Below are 17,719 nucleotides of genomic sequence, written 5' to 3' on the forward strand. Positions count from 1 at the left end.
TAGGAATTAGTTGAAAGTATCGCTGTAATTACTTCCACACCAAACACTTGGGCTGACAGTGATTAGATAAATCCAAACAGCAAATCAGGATCTGATGTGCTGAGAGAGAACAGTAATAGCTGTCATTTGCATAACACCTAAAATTCACAAAGCCCTCCCCGTGAGATCTTCCAGAAAGTCTAACTCACAAGTTAATTCCAGTATCAAAAATTACCATCCACTTCCTATGGTCTCTCCTGAAAATTTCAGCTTCTAACAGCTTCCAACAGCCCATCAAGTGGGTAACAATGTAAAACTCAAGGGAAAGAAAAAAACTGTTTATCAAGTGGATGATCCACAACCCAGATAAGGGATCCAACATGCATGTCCAAGGTCACATCAAAACAGTTCTATTTTTGGCTCTAAAGATCAGCTGATATAAATCATTACCACAAATGAAGTCAAAGAAGAAGTGACTTCAAAGGAATGATGCAATCTGAGTATCTGGATTCCTGTCTCTCACAGCAATGCCTTCGAAACCAGGCAGGATTGCTCAGCCGTTCCCGTGCTCCACACGGTGCAGGGAAGGAGCTATTAACCTCAGCTGGAACTGGTCAGCATCTGGCTGAGTACAGTGGAAACATTTCTTCTGACCTGCCTGGATTCCATGGTTCAGTTGTGGTTTGGGAATGCTCTCCCTGCAGAGAGGGAAGCTGAAGCCAGTCTTGCTGTCCTACATGATGACCCAAACCCCTGGACTGCCCCTGGAAATAGGTGTGGGGAGGGCGACCTGTCAGCCTTCACCACCTCCCAGCTGATCATTAGGCAAGATAACCAAGAGCTGGATTTCTGAATGCCTACAAATGTCATTCTTTGACATGAAGCATAAACTATTCCACACAGGAAACAAACACTTGTATTTAGAAACTAAAATCTGCATTTCAGTCTAAAGCAACTTCACCCCAACCCTCAATGCTTTTGTTCAGCAAATGCTCTAAAAAAGCATTTGCAAACAGCCAATTATTTCCAAACTGAGGGGGAGGCTATTTTTCTTATCTTGGGGCAGGGAGGTTAAAATAGGCTATTTTTTAGAACCAAGATACGTGGCTTCTACTACATTATAGCAAAGCAAGCCTGTTTTATTTCAGGATCAAACAATTCCACTCCTTTTGTTAGTTATTTAAGAGGGATAAGGAGGTCAGAGACAGTAGCACAAAATCTCATCTGGCGAATGACTCCTTTGTGAACAAGTGAACCTTAAGGGAAAGCTGCTCTATTTTATTAGTGTGTTTTTCTGCTCTCTGCCCTAAAACAAACAATTGCACCGAGCTGCATTTACAGGAACACTGAACTTCCTGTTAAATAAACACAAACTTGCTTTTTTTTAAAGCAGTAGCTGAAAGTACAATCATGCAGCTCAGGACAAGCACCAGAAAGCCTGGGCTATTGCCGGCATCTTACATTTTGTTGCTCTGATAACCTCTAGAAACCTAATCGAGCAAAGGCACAGCACAATGGCACAAGGCGTTTCTCACAGTACTTCTGAGCAATTTTCTAGGGGGGAGAAAGAGGAGGGAGATAGGAAAACAAGCGCTGTCATTTTATCCAAGGCTGGTAGATGGCTCACCCACTGAAACACCTCAGTTACGTATGGAAAATTGAGTGGTTTTGCTGAACTTTGCCAGGGAGTGCCCAGTGGACTGGAGTTCCAGGTACAAGGTCCTATCCAAATGGGAGTTGGTCACATGGAAATTAGGCAGCTTGTGCCAAGTGTGTGGATTGTAATTCTTCTATTTTAAAAGTGCCTTAATGTGTCACTTCTGACTCAAGAGCTGTCAAGAGCCCTGCAATAGAATTCCTAGCCTGAAGGAATTTTGTGAGGAGAGGATCTAGAATTTAGCTTTGCATTTAGAAAATGAATTATTACCTCCAAAGGCAGATTGCAGCTCATCATTGAATTATAGTCACCCCTCAGACACGTCTGCAGCAGCACATCTCCATCAGGTAGCTGTTTCTTTGGAAAATCTGGAGGACCGCTTTCTAGTAAAGAGATCTAGGTACAAGCAAGTATGATGATGCCTTCATGACTTCTATACGTCATGTAGAACGGGACTGTGTGGCTCTAGTGAAGACCCCACAATCTTTCCATGACTTACAAATGGAATTACTTAATTTGAATGTATTTCTTCCATCAGGTTATGTCTTTCCTCTACTTTTCCAGCCCAGCTTTGTCCCTTGCCCATTTTATCCCCATGTTCAGCTCTATTTCAGTCTGCAAAAACACAATGTAAAGTATAAAACAATTACAAGTAGATGAATTACTAGAAATAATCACATAGCTGTAAACCTATCTAACTTGTACTGAAATGTGTTTAGTTTGACTTAAATAGTGCATAGAAATGGAGACTGGCTCATCGGCTTTGGGAAATAAGCAGCAAAGTTGTCCACATGCTGCCTGTACAGATATTGCTGCACTTGGCAACAAGACAATTTCACTTTCCCAGAATACCCATTTAATGTGTGTTATGAGTAAGCGATATTGCATTATTCATTGTGATCAGGTTATAATGACTACATAAATCAAAGTTGGTTTATATCCAGCTATCTTATTCTCTGGGGAACCAAAGAAAATAATCTACATTTCTCCTTCCCCTGAGAAACACATTCATGGATGGAGAAACCTCACTTCCTCCTCTCATTCAGTATACATCTTCAGAAACAGTATTTTACACTAAGAAGTCATCCACAGCTGCTAATAGGGAATGAAGCTGTAATCTTGTCTCTGTGCCTGATCAGAATGCGCAACATCGCTCAGTTTTGCCATGCTTTTCCATTAAGTTACAAAACACAGGTTCGGCAATGGCCAGAACTTGCTACAAGGCCAGTACACAGAAGACTGTTTGGCAGATCTTTATGAATCTATAGCCCTTCTTTTACTCTTACATTTACTAAAACAAGTCAAAACGGATGCCTGCTGCTGTAAAATGAGGCATTTTAAACATTCTTTCTTCTTCAAAACCTCCTTCTTTCTATCCCTTCCCTCAAAACTGGAATTGCATCAACCAAGCGGGATTTTTGTTAAGGGTTCAGGTTCAGGCCTCAATCCTCAGTTTAGCACCTAACAGTTGGATTTGAGCCTACAGATGCATTCCCACTTGGCACACTAGTTAGGAGGCAACTTTTTCCTAAATCTTTTGGGGCTTTTTTGGCTCTTCATGATTACATGGGATTCATTCTACAGACAAGACTTGCTGCCAAAACATCTGCAGCAACTGAAAGTCTGCATGCTATGATCGAGGGCACATTGTCCACAGAAGGGTGGTGAGAAAGCATAATCTAAGCAGAGACAGTAAAATGGCTCACCCAAGATTACCTAACGACTCAGTAATGAAGCCTTTGTTTTATTTCATGCCTATACTATGTTTTGTGACAATGGACGTTGACAGGGAAACACAGGCAGCATTTTACAGGTTGTGCCTGTAGCTGGTGTATATGTATATATATTAGTCATTGGTTCAGACAAAGGTGGGGAAAATGCTCAACAAAAATGCTGCTGCTGGCACAAGTCACTGCTGGCAGATTTCAGGATGGAATGGGCTCACTGAAAGACAAGAAGGGATTTGCTGAGACATTCCTGCCTGGTAGGAGATTAGTTTTTATTTTCATTTTTAAAGTGACACCCAGAAGCTCATGAGAGCCTTTTACAATGAATCACTGCAACTGTCAATAAAGTAGCTTAGAAGCAATATACCCCTTCAAATCATTGATGCACTCAGCAGCTGGGAGTCTAGACTTTAGAGGCATCTTAATTACAGATCCTGGACATATGATGAAGCGCATTACCAGTGAAATCTCTCTGATGTACAAGCTTTTGAGGGCTTTGGAAGGACACTATGGTACAGTCCAGGCAGGGCAGAGAAGCCACCAGGCTTTGGACCTCAAGGGGCTGGGAAAGAGCTCCCGAATGCAGGTCACCCAGAAGGTTGCCACCTGGGACAGAACAGCAATAGCCACTAACGCAAAATGTCATTAAGATGACAGTGCTGGGATTTAGGACTTGCTTATCCCACATGAATATCATTAGAGTTCAGCAAAGGAGTAATTTCTTTCCCTTCTCTTCTTAGTGCATAGTGCCTTGAATTTGCATTGGCAGGTGCTCCTTACACGCAACTCACAGGAGACTTGTTGATAAACTGATGTGTAAATAAATTACACTGCATAATAAACTACAGAGGAGATGTGAGGCAGAAGCTGTTTGATGCGATGGACAGTAATACAGAACTTGATTCCAGTTTTTAGTTTCTCCACTGACTGTCTGGAATTTCAGGACCTAAGGACATTAAAAGCAAGACATCAGCTTCCAGTCTATTCTCCCTGATAAAAATGGTGAGTTGGATGCAGCATCATTAGAAGGACAGCATTACCTGAAATAACCCTCCACTTTCAGGCCCTTCTTTATTGGCTTACAGCCTTCAAAGCATAGGGTTGCTGGTTTGTTAGGTTGGCATTTTTAAATCATACACAGAAGAGGTTATAATTCTGGGCTGTTAAGGCCATTAGAGGAGAGTGCCTCCAAGTGCCAGGAAGCATTTACCAGGAAGCAGAAACCCTCTCTTGCTAGCAACAGCTTGAAAAAAGTCAAACTGAAGCTAAGTATCTGATTTGGCTCCTTGAACATCTGCTAAGCTTTATATATGGGCACAGTTAATTCGAGGCATGAAACTGGATAGGAGAATAATCAGCCTAGGACTCTTAACTACTAAAGGAAGAAAAAAATAGTAAAGGCTTCAATGCAGACTAAAAACTGCCTCTGCGCAGCCAGCTCGTGCTGGCTGAGCCCTGCAGAGTGCAGTTGGATGTGCTGCTGTCCTGCTGGGTCAGGCCATTAGCGCGGTCCAGTGAATTAACACAATTTAGTGCTGTGCTAGAATTAGGTAACTGCTGAGCAACTTAAAATGACTGCAATGAATTATGGTTTGGAATTATTCTTCTTTTTGTAGCCAAGGATCTAATCTGGTTACTTTAATTACATGGGCTATAGAGGGAAAATAGCATTGATACAGCTCATTAACAGTTCACAGAGCTCACTAATCAGTACATGGGATGCAAAGAGGCTGCAGAGCACACAAGTGCTAACGCTTGATGATAGCTGCTCACTCCTCACAGGAGAACACAAGCTCACCTGTGAAAGCCATTGTAAGGGGATGCTCCCAACTCAGCTGTGAGAAGGTACTGATGGGACTTGCTCCATGTTGGAGACGAACTGTACTTGCTCACAAACTCCCAGCAACAGGCTTCAGCCCCGCAGAACATACAACCATTTGTAAGCGTAGTATTTCAGAGCTGGACTTTTAATTTTAAGACTACACAAGAGACAGAAGAAGGGCAGAATATATGTATGGATTTGTCCTTTACCTCAGTAAGTTCTTCAGCAATAAGCTGCCAGCCAAAGCCAGACATGGCAGAAGGGTTTTAGTTTCTCAATCTTCTATGTATGACTTGAGCAATTGGGCTGTACCTGTTGCCACTTGCCCACCTGTAAAGTGCAGTTAATGATGCTTGTTATGTGCTGCTTGGAGAGCCAAGGATGACAAATGCCCTGCAAGCCCATAACTAACAGATGGGTATAACTGCCCATTCCTGGCCCGCTGTCATTCTTTGCTATTCACCAATTAATTCAACTGCAAGTTTCAGAGAGCATCACGGGTTTCCTGTAACAAATACTACCTCCCATGCCTCCAGACACCTCAAGTAAGTCTCAAGGTTAGTCCATCGCTCCATTGCAACACATGGTAAACCAAATTTATTCCTTCCACATCTTTCTTTCAATCCTGACATCCAAGCTATGCAGTCATAGGTCATTTCTCAGCCTCTCTGCAGCTCAGATCAGTTACAAAATCAAAGTGAATCTGCATAAAAGAGCAAATAATGCTACCAAGTGAGTCACTGCAAGCTGGACTTCACCAAAATATAGTGCTTTGTTAAGAGTGACAGAATTACAGCCCATTAAATCATAGTAACAAGCATTTCAGCATTGCAGCAAATAATTGAAGTAATTTGCCTGGGCTGCTAATGGACTGCCACTCTGTTCAAAGCTGCTGCAGGGAGAAGTCCATGGCAATCAAAATGCATTTCCCTCTTCAAGCACTTTGTTGCACTGGCTTCAGAGTGAAAACCTTCAATGTATCCTGAATTACAAAGGGATCCAAGTCAGAGCAGCACCCATGGGGTTAGTGATCAGGAGACTGACTCCATCCTAGGTATGCAAGAGCTGTTGCTCTGTCACAACTTTTAAAGCTACCAACCAGGATAAACTTGTCACTAGTTTGGCCTTTAAACACAAAATTCAGTCATTTTTCTGGTAAAGGTGCAACTGAGGCCAGGGGAGGAGTCTGTTTGTTTATTTGGTTTAATTTTGTTTTGGGGTTGGGGGGGGACAGACTTAAAGAAACACAGATTAAAGATGAGGATTCTAGAGGCAGTATTTCCCTGGTAGACTTCAGCTTTCCACTGGCTCTTGCGGTCCTCTTGCATTTGCTCAGACTAATCTACACGTTAGTTCAAATGGACAAAGCCTACTTCTATTAATTGCTCATGTCCCAGCTGTGTAGTACTCATTACAGAAAGAGTTCAGGAGTTCATCCACATTTAGACAAGTTCCATGCTCAAAAAAGTGTGACTGCTGCCTAAAATATGCCCATGAAAGCTTAGCAGAGTACTGCCTTAATGTGCACTACTTCATTTAACAATGAATAGCCACTTGCATTACACCATAATCACCGTGCCAGGAGTATGCCACTCAATAGTATGCAGCAAATTCAGTACAATCAGCTAACATCCATCCTCACTAGTGTGGAGATATTAGTGAGAGCATTAAGAGGAATTTTTCCTTTACTGACCACAGGGCATTGATAGTTCCCCAGATAAACATTACTTGGTAAGTAAAGGGATAACTTAATCTCCTACGTTAACGTTACTGGGGAGAAATGCCACTGATTTTACAGTACTGCCATTTGGAATTGAAACAAGCTACATTATTTTCAGTAAAGGTGGAAAAACCAAAAAACATCCCACTCTTCATTCCAGCAGCTTGAACTTTCACTGGTATTTCTGACAGCCCTTGATGAAGTCAGACAAGAAGATAATAGGAACAGTCCATCAACTTCCACAGTATACCTAAAACTACGCAAACATCAAATTAAGATGTCAGTCCCAGGTGCAGACCTTGCATCTGTTACTTTCTTTCAAGTGTCTCCACAAACACTGCAAAAATGGTAATTTACCACAGATCTAACTTCAGGGTAATGCCCATATACACCAGCAGGAAAATTACCTTCACACTGTGTAACAAATTGATGATGAAAAGGTATCAAAATCACAAAAGACTAAATTTCACCTGTTTACAATTGGGTTTTCTTTTTCTTTCACTGCCTTTTAAATTGTTCTTGGCATACCCTTTTGTATGCAGAAACCGTACAGACTTTTGTCTAGCAAAGGAAGAGCAAATAGTCAACATGCAGAACTGGGACCCACAACTGGCAGAAGACAAGGGAAGTATCTGAATTAAAAGCAGAAGAAAAAGGGTGCTCTGGTCAGTTTGCATTAGACCTGTTAAAATGAAAACTCCACTTTTATAACAAGGTAGCAAATGAGTAAGAACCACTTGTTTACTAGTTAACTCAGTGTAAGAGAAAAGGCAAATTTGGAATCTCATTGTTTTGCTTCACAAGCTAAGCCCACCTCCCAAAGAAGAATGTGGAAGGTAAATTGCCAGAAAACATATGCTGGAAAGCACAAGAAAAGCTGTTTCTGCTCCTAAAAAGGGCCACTGTCAAAACAGGAATTTCATACTCCAAATCACGATCTGCATAATCCCACATCTTCTGCCTCTTGGAGAGAAACTGGAACAGTTCTTAGGCTTACTTGGTGGTATTGTGGTGGTGGGTTTTTATGAATCAAATTAGGCTTTCTTTTGTTTCTCTGCACACAATTCTGAGGATAAGATTTGCCTATTTTTAACACACATAAACCTCCAGCTTTCCCAGCTCAATTCAGAATCATAGCTCGGGCTCCGATACCCAAAACAAACTCAGATGATGCCCTAAAATGAAACACAATAGGAAAAGTGGTTTGATGAAAAGTGGAGGCCACGGGAAAGATATCAGACCCCTGCTTCTCCATCCCATTTCCACAAAACAAAAATTAAGATACCTTAAGAGAAGACACAAAATTCCATTTTTGTTGCAAAACTTGCTTTTAACTCATCCAGAACACAGGGCTGAACACCCTGGTCCTCTAACACATGGATCACACAAGGTGAGCAGCTCCAAAAAGACAAGCACTGCTCATTTTTCTCCCACTCAACTCCTTTGCTTTGAGAACCTTTACTTCAGTTCCAGAGGTAAGCCCTTCAAGATACATGCTGACTTGGACTCAAATTCCGTAACTTTGTGCCAGAGGAAATCTAAAGGGGACTTGCCCCGGGGCTGAAAGACCCAATGCCAGCAGCCAGATGGAGCTTCATTAGGTCTTGAATGACATTTACTGGTGTTGCTCCCCTCATCAGCTGGAGGATAAAAGCTCAAACTTCCTAAGCAATATCCTGGATCCTCTCCTCGCTGCCACTGACAAGTTTCAAGCAGTAAGAAATGTTAATATCTGTGAATATGTTCCAACACCTTATTTAACAGTTGTCTAAAAATATGACTATCCAATGGGCTTAATACCTTGCAGGCTGAAGTTGATACATGAGAAATCTGTTCATTTCTTCCCTGTCTCGATGCTGCCAGACTGAAAGGAGCTGTATAGGTGAACACAACAGTTTTATTAATAATGCTGCTTCAAATGTAGATATAAGCAGACAACTTTTCCTTCTCCCCCCCCCCAGCCTTACATTATTCTTGTTTCCACTTTTCACAGCTTGTACTCTAAAACTCCCATATTAACTTTCTGGCACGCTTCTTGAAGCACCAATCTTTTTAACCATATGGTTCTAGTCCTGCAGATTGTCTCTCCCCCATTTTACCTCTTCTCCCACAGGGTTTCACAGAAACAGCGTTAAGCAAAACTTGCAAAAGTACATGTCATTTTAAATGCTCAACACCAATCTTCTCAATGAAGTTTCTACAGAAGTCAGTTCACTTCAAATCAAGAATAGAAGAACCCGAACGCTTCATCTCTTTTCAGTTTTTGACAATCAAGAATTTCTGCTGATGTTTAAAAAAAAAACCTGGAGTGGACAAGGCCAAAACTTTATACAAAAATTTCTCCATACTTCTAAGCATGAATCACAAGTTTTTCCATCTAGCCCTAAAACAAGAATATGCAGTAAGAGTTACACACAAAAGCGTGGAAAGGAATTGAGGAAAGGTCTAGAACACAAAATTTTCCCACTTAAACCTAGCATATGGCCACTGCTCAATGCCTAAGTCCTCATGCAACAATACTGAAATACACAAGAAATTAATACCCTCCTAATTTAGGCAAGTGTCTAATATTGCTGGTAAAGCATCGACCAAAGAACCTGGTAAAGCATCGACCAAAGGCAGTCCAGAAACCCTAAGAATGACTTTTTCCCCTTAGGTTTTTAAGTTAACCCAGGATTATCTGAGTACTGCTGACATCACTTCAGCAAGCATTTCCTAGAAACAAGCAACTACACAGTGCTGAAGAAGTCAGCTCCCTCCTCTGTCACAAACCAAACACTAAGCAACTACAAATTCCTCCTATGGGGGTGGCCAGGAGAGGCCTAGTTCTGCAATGGAGGACACCACTTACACCACATTCCTTCACACTGATGTCATTAAAAGGTTTTGGGCTAGTCAGACCCATCAAGCAAAGAAAATTGATACGCACAGATCTAGTTTCTGACCTCAACAAGGTTAATACTAAAGAGGGAACAAGTCTATTGCTGTAGTTCCAGCAGTCACGTCTTTCAGAAGAGACCCGGTCACTGTTACCTACCATTTTTTACTTCCCTGATTGCACTATGATCAGGACTTTACTGAACTTGGTTAAGCTGGTTCAGATCAGTTTTAAACAGTGTTCAGAACAATGTCACCCACACAAACTTTTTCTACTATATGTTAATGTGATCCTTGTACCAGCGAGATCGATGGCATCAACACAGAAGCTTTCAGAAGTACAGCTTCTGATTTTATTCCTTTCCTCCACTCCAAATCAGACCCTACTTATCAGCCACATTTCCAGCAACATTCAGCACTTGCATTAGGCCACCCTTGTAATGAGAAATCACTTCATCATGTCCAAGTTGATTTGGAGAGGCACAGAAAAAAATCAAACGATGCTGCCCCATCATTGAGGGCAAGGACAGCAGGGAGGAAAGGCTGAGTGCCCTGACCCACAGTGCCTCCAGTACAGCCAGGTAAGTGCCCTACAAAGAAGCAGTTGGAAGGAAGAGGTCTGGGCTGAGCTTAGCTCATCTTTAGCTCTTCAAATAACCTTGTTGCTAGAAGTATGGGCAAAAGTTTCTCCACCTTAATAAAGGTAGCTAAACTCTTAGTTTAAAACTCCATTCTACACATTTGATCCCAGAAGATTCAGCCCCATGAGAGGATGACAACAGAAACCTCCCAGGCAGAACTGCAGGAACACATCAGATGTTGGACAAGCCAGTATTTGCCACGACTGAAACCCGGAGGTCAATGGCTGATCTCCGTGTCCTTAGGGAACTCCCATGGACAAGGGCAAGGTGTATCAGAATTGCACTTTGGGCTTCAGCTCTAAAACCCTGCCAACCCACACGCTGGGCGCTCAGATCTTATTCTTGGCTCCTGCCCAAATTTCCATGGAAGACCCACTGTAATAGACAGATGAGGCTGATCATTCCTTGCATAACAAGGAGGTGCCTCCAGCAGATGGGGTTACAGACAACCCCAGAGCAGGCTGTGCAGCCTGCAGATTTAATTAGAAGTGTTGTTAAACAGATACGACTGCAAGAACTGGTCTGTGCCTCACCTCGTAAGTGCAAAGTCGGAGATACCTCAGGAGACAGCATTCTGCAAAACTCTGTTAGCAGCGCTTCCTCTGCCAGACAGAGGTACAAGAAGCAGATTGCCAGGTAAAAAAGAATCCACTTTATCTTTCTTTTCCTTTCCATGAGCTTCAATCAGACATAGAAACCTCTGCATTTTTAGGAACAGACACTGTTAGCACAGCTCCATTAAAGTCAATGGATCCTCCCAAAGGAGTGTTTTTAATAGCCTGTAATAACTTGATAGTGATACAAGCCTGTGGAACAGACTCCCAAACCTCCACAACCATGAAATACCTTCATAAAATCATAGCAGTAATAAGATAAATCAGGCTGCCTGTTAATAACATCCAATTCTGAGAGCAGCACACATTATTTTTAGTGTTCAGATTGTTTTCCTGGGTTGTAAACATCCAGTGTCTCTAGTTAGCATAGTGTATGTTCTAGAAAGGTAAATACTTTGTAAGGCTTTTCTAACAAATTGCCACGACTATTTGTTTTAAGTACCTCTGCCATGCAGAAGCAGTAGTCCATGTATATTAATTGAGCAGCGTATGTCCTACACGCTTCTAATTTTAATAACCCTGCCTTTTATAAAGGAAAAAACTCCATCCTCTTCTAGAATAGAGGTCACCTCAATTTTCATATGCAAATCATTTCAGCATTTCCTATTCTCCTGTTAGATACATATGATCTTTAGTGTTTAACTTGAATCCCCTGTGAAAATACGCACTGGAGCTTGGGAAGGCTACTTTATGTCTGTAGAGAAGAGCTACTTCTATGTCTGTGAGAGCTAAAGTTGTTTTGCAGCTCTAGCTCTTGCATCTTCACCATGAAATTGAGAGACATATGACCTGAAATAACATGTTGTGAATAACCTGGGAACAGAAATGGTTCCAATGCTAAAGAGAAGTTTGCTGAAGCAGAAAGCACCACAACTGTTACCCTTCTTTTGGCTTTATAATGAAAGAAGTATGCAACAACTGTACATTCACTTTTTTAACCATAATTAATTACTTATTTCAACCTGGATTTACATTAGATTATGGCATAGACCTCTTATAGCAAAAGTCTTCCAGAATAAAGACATTTTAAGAGTTTTATTGACCAGATAAAGATTGCTTCAGCATGGGGAATTTTGCACACTGGGAAGAGCAGATGAGAGCACAAACTAGCCTAGATGGCTCCACATCTATTTTTAAGTCTTAAAAATCTGAAAGATGCTGTCTATCCTTGCTGTTGGATTTTTCCTGGAAGATTGTTCAGTATCAGCCTCCTCACATTGCACATGCAGAGCTTTGATCCACCTTGCACCACAGCAGGTCAAGCATCACAGTACACAGAATGAAGCTCACATTTTGATATACCTATCTGAGAGATGAGATAAAATAGAAATACTTGACACAAGCCAGATGTGCTCATAGTAGACAAAGCTTGAGAGAAAGAGTACAGTCATATTTGTATCATCTTAAGGTATGCTCAGAAAGGTATTCTACCCCTCTTAGAAAGCAGCAACATGCAAGCCACCACAGCCAAATCCTCTATCTGCTTCCCTATTGGGAAGAAGATGCCTGGTTTCCAAGCAAGTCAGAGTGAATGTTTTTGGAAGCCAATGTTTTCTAGTCAATCAAGTATCGTGCAGAGCCAGACCAGACTCTTCAAGGCTTTGCATAGCTGTGACTATGTACAACTCCTTAACAGAGACATCTCACCAGCAGCACATCTCAGCTGGTTCTCTGAGGCATTTCTGTTTGATCAGCAGTATTTGGCTTTTAGCTGCAGACAGCTTAAGGCAGATGCCATTCATCGAAGAGATTGTTTCCCTCTGACACTAACAGTACTTCATCACTTAATGCAACAAGACACTCCAAGTGTCCTACTGGCATATCAGAAACCAGGGGCTGACAGTTAACCCCATGGCATCTTGCTCCAGCAGTCTCCCATACATCATGAGACAGGGACAGGCCAGATGCCTGCAAATTCTGCAGGGTCTTCCAAGGGGAACACCATCGTCCTCAAAGCCCCACATGCAGGAGGGCAGCCAGCACCTCTTGGTGCCACACCGCCAGCACTCCCAACACTGCTGTCTTTACCCAGAGGAACAGGCTTCAGAAACATCAGAGCCTTCTCTTTGAGCCTCCAGCATGCATTTCTGCCTTATACCTTGACATGGCAGTAAAGAGTATCCTTAGAGCAGCTCCTGTACTCCATAATGCTTGCTCAACTTAAAACGTGGCTTCCAGCAAACCTGAATTTAGGTGTGGTTGCAGGAGGGGTAAGCTAAGCCTTGACACCAAGGAGTTCAACAGAAGTGTGGGGTCTCCCAGCCCAGGAGGAAAGGTGGGTTGGCTGCACCTCAAAGAAGGCCACTAACTGCCCCTTTCCTTCTAAAGCTCTTCAGGCTCACCAGTGTAACAAAGGCCCTTTAGTTCAAAGATTTGTACCTGTTTTGATTTCTTATTATTTGAACACTCAGCTGAGCCAGTCCAATCTCAAATGAAAGCTCAAGTGTGTTCGCAAGCAGCACACATCCACCCATTCTTAAAATGAAAACACAAGAGCTAGCTGTTTCATTAAGGAGAGGAAATATCAACATAATATATTCCCCCTCAGAAAGGTCACATCTGTATCTCGGAAAAGACATTATCTGCAAATCATAAGCACAAGAAAAGCCTATTCCAGTAAAGAGGACATAAAATTACTCCTCTGTTTCATAGGTATATAGAAAGCACTGAATTAGATGAAAGGTGACTGCAGGCAAAAGCACTCAGCCCAAATGAGTACCTTCCTTCCCAAAACCCAGGTCCAGCAGCCACCGATGGAAGCACTGCTCACAGAGCAGAACAGGTTTCCTTTGTTGTCAGGAACTCTGGAGGGTTGTGCTTTTATACACTGTCAGCAGTTTTCCAGCACATGACCTCCTCTGTGTCACTGCTAATGACATAACAGAGGGAAATCATTGACTGAGGGAATTAATTTTCTCCCTATACGGATGGAAAGAATCAGGAAAAGTGCGCTTTCTCCCGAATATATTTGGCTCTGCAGAAAACACATGTGATACAAATGTTGCTATGGAAACCATTTTATTAAATAATATTAAATTAAATTTACATATTTAAAGTGTGCGAAACCAGTCCAGGTACAAAATTCAATCTTGAAATTACACTGGAATTGTCCACTACTCACTGGAATTGGCAGTTTTCTTTGGTTTTGAGAAAGCTGATTCTCTGCACCCCTTTATTTCCAAATGGAGCACCTGCATCCCAGTTACTCAGAAAAGTCATTTCTTGAGATAATTTGTAGATACAAGCTCAGTTCCTAGTTCCCTTGGAGATGGAATTACCATAGCATTGCAGAGAAAAAACCTAGGAGCTGAATTCAGTCCGAAAAGACAATGCACTGATTACAGCTGTGCCACCATAATATTGGAATGTACTTTAATAACTCCCACTTGCATCCCACCACACACAGAGTACTGAAATCCTTTTCAAATAAGCAGGAGTCCTACATGGGGCTGGAGTAGGCTGGTCCTTCCTAATGTTTTCAGTGTGGGAAAGTTCTTTAAAAGTTAGTATTTTAAGGTCTAAAGTGTTTTTTCCCTTCCCACCTCCAGCTCCTGGGTGTCCCACCGCCCTCCCCAACAGAGCTGCTATATAGAAAGCTGTTCGCACAGTTCCTTCATCTCTGAAGAAGCCAAGCTTACAAAGCCCTTGAGTAAGGCTGGATTCAAGCTCTTACTAAAACCAGGTGGCAGCCCTAGGTGCTCAGCCGTGCATATACACACCTCACCAAGGAGGAAAATACTCAAAGGGGAAAGGACAGCATTTAGCTAGGGCTGCATATGGAGAAGTGCGTGCTGACAGTTGTAATGTTGCCGCAAGCAACACAAGCTTGTCCTGCATTTAAAGAACTGGGGTTAATCACATTACCCGTTTCTACTCGGGTGATGTAAGTCAGGGCAATGCACTTTTAAGCAGCTTATAGGAAACAAAAGTTACAGGAAGAAATCTGCAGCCATGTTTCAACCATCTGTCCTTAAGCTGTGGGCCAATACTCTAAACTGAGAGCTACAAGGACAGTAAAGTATTACTGATGATGAAACTGCTATTTCCAAACAGAGAGCAGCCAGATCTGAACAGGTCACCTCTCCTGCACAGCAAACACCTCTCCTCCAGATGTAAAGCAGTGACAGCCAGATCACTGCAGCTACTACCTTCCTCATAACGTTCTCCACAGTGCTGGAAAGCTATCGGGACAGCACGCCCAGTGCAGAGAGCTGCTTAGGGCAATAAACTCAGGGCTCCACAGTTTAACAGATCTATGGCCATGGGAACTCTTCTGGACCCTGCTTGGATTCCCTCACAAAAGCACTTTCCGCCACTCCTTTCACACTTTGCAGCCATTGATACTGACATGAACCTTTAGAACTGGAAGGAACGAGATCAAACAAAGAAACCATCTTTCCAAAGAAAACATTTAATATTTGCTCCGTTTCCATGGACTCAGCGTTGTTCCCCATTTCTCGCCCTATTTTTGCATTCACATGTCAAGTGCATGTCTATTGAGCGGGCATTAGACACTTCACCACCACCACCCTCAAAGTGTTCTGGGAAGCCTTAGGAAAGGAGAGGCACAGGTCTTATCAGAACTTACGCCTTTCTCAGAGTGAGATGTGCCTTATTCACATGACCACCGGATTTCACTGTTACAGTACGGAAAAGTGTCAAAGTTTAACATTACTTTTCATTTACATTGGAGCAAACTAAATACTAACATACATCTAGTAATGAAAGGATAGTTAAAATACATGAATTCTGCCAAGTTTACTACAAGTTGCCTCATAATGACATTATCTCCATCTGTCACAGGATCGTGTGGTTCTTCAAGAATAAACTGTGCCTGCTGGAATACTTTAAAATGCTGTCCAGTTTCCAAACAACTCAGGGAGATGCAAGTTACCAAAGCTGCAGAGAAGCACTGGGCATGGATACAGCGAGAGAATGAAACTATAACTGTAATGGGCCAGCAAGAGCTTTCAGATGACTGTGCACCCTCCCCTTCTACCCCATAATAAATCTTAATGCAAAACTCACGCTATGAACAATTGAGAATTGCCAACCCATCAGTTCTCAGTAAACACAAGAAATGAGTTCCCTTCCTGTCCTGAGAGGCAGACACATCAATTTAAAACATGTTATATGCACAAAGCCTCCCTCCTTTCGCCGCGCTGGCTCGCCAAGGGAGGCCGGAGGTGCAGAGCACGCCGGAGCAGCTCTGGTAGCTCACTCAAGGGGAGCAGGCAGCAGGAGCAGCCCGTGAACAGCCCCTGCTTTAAGAGAGCAGATGCCAAAGCAGGTACTGCAGGGAACTGCCCTGCCACTACTGCCCACCGAGTACCTACAATGAACCCAGGAACACGGCACGCTAGTGAAAGAACAACCTTACAGGAAGTTTAAACATAAATAACGAGCTAAAAACGGGTTTGGGATTTTCATTTTGTGCAACTCCAATGAACTCAAAAGCCCTGAGGGTACCACGAGGTTTTCATCTGTCCCACACAAGATCTTAAAGCCGTGATTTGCAGCAGCCCCCTCCCAGGACCCCTGCAGCCACCGACCGCTCTCAGCCCTGCCTAGGGCTCCCCTCACCGGCAGACCCCATCCCCGGGACAGGGGCACCCCCAAGCCCCCATCCTCCTCCCGGCCACCCGGTCCTTCCTCAGCGGTCCGAGCCCCCCGCGCTCCCCTCGCCGGCAGCCGTTCGGCTCCGGCCCCAAGTTGGCGGCGCCTGTCGGGGTACGAAGGGCAGAGCCGGGCGGTGGAAGCAGCCGAGGCTTAGGGCGGGCAGCGAACCCATCTCCCAGCGTGACAGAAGAGAATAAACATACAAAGATACAGGTACACCACACACATATATATAATGCATAAATACACACACACACACACATTCGGGTACCTTCATTCTTCTTCCCCTCCCCCCAGTTCTTGTCTCACGTCTCCCCCGCGGAGACACTCACTGAGCCCAGTTTGCAAAAACAAACAGAACAAAGGAGTGGAAGGGGACAAACAAAAAAAGAGGCGACCCAGAGGCCGGTGCGAGCCCGGGAGGTGCCAGCACTCACCCCCAGCCGCCTGCTCCGGATGCGCACGTAGCCCTGCTTCACGATGTCGTTGAAATTGGCGGCCATCCCGCCCCGGTAAAGTTGGCAGCGGCCGGCGCCGCTCACACCGGCACCGCTCTGCGCTCCGCACCGCTCCGCACCACCCCACCGAGCACCCCGGGCCGCGGCGGGCCGGGCCCTGGGAAGGGCCGTGGGCAGGACCGCGGCAGCGCCCGCCCTCTCCCGCCCCGCCTCCGGCACGGCCCCGCCACCGGGAGAGCTGCCGGTGCTTGTCCCGACAGCCAGCCAGGGGCAGGGCGCTGCGAACACGCGCACTCTCGAGGCACGTTGTCTCAATGCTTTATGCCATCCCGCCCTGTACCGAGCGCATCTCTTCCTCCAGCTGCAGGTGGGTCATCTGGCAATAACCACATCTGCGCCGTCCTGCTGAGGCGGTGCGGCTCAGACCTTTGGTTTTCCCTGTGAAAGGGGCTTTCCCAGAAAGTCTTTGGGATGCCTGAAAGAACGCCAAGTGGCCCAGCTCCAGACTCTCCTTCTAAAGAGCAGTAACTCGAGCTGCCGTCCTCCGGTGCACTTCATGTTGTGGAAATGTCACACGAGCCTATGCTGCATTTTCTAGGCAATGT

At 43.9% G+C, this 17,719-nt stretch overlaps 1 protein-coding gene across 1 annotated transcript in view; it reads right to left on the minus strand.

Annotated features, from left to right (window-relative positions):
* DOK5 (docking protein 5) overlaps positions 1 to 17,159 on the minus strand; it is a gene marked incomplete at both ends in the record, with an annotated part of 41,991 nt that extends 24,832 nt beyond the window's left edge. The window contains one exon of the mRNA XM_080628053.1: positions 17,094 to 17,159. Coding sequence (XP_080484179.1) covers positions 17,094 to 17,159 — 66 coding nt within the window. The remainder of the gene's footprint in view (positions 1 to 17,093) is intronic.
* Between the last annotated feature and the right edge of the window lie 560 nt (positions 17,160 to 17,719).

This window comes from Psittacula echo (genome assembly GCF_963264785.1).
Source record: "Psittacula echo genome assembly, chromosome: 12".
NCBI classification, from domain to species: Eukaryota; Metazoa; Chordata; class Aves; order Psittaciformes; family Psittacidae; genus Psittacula; species Psittacula echo.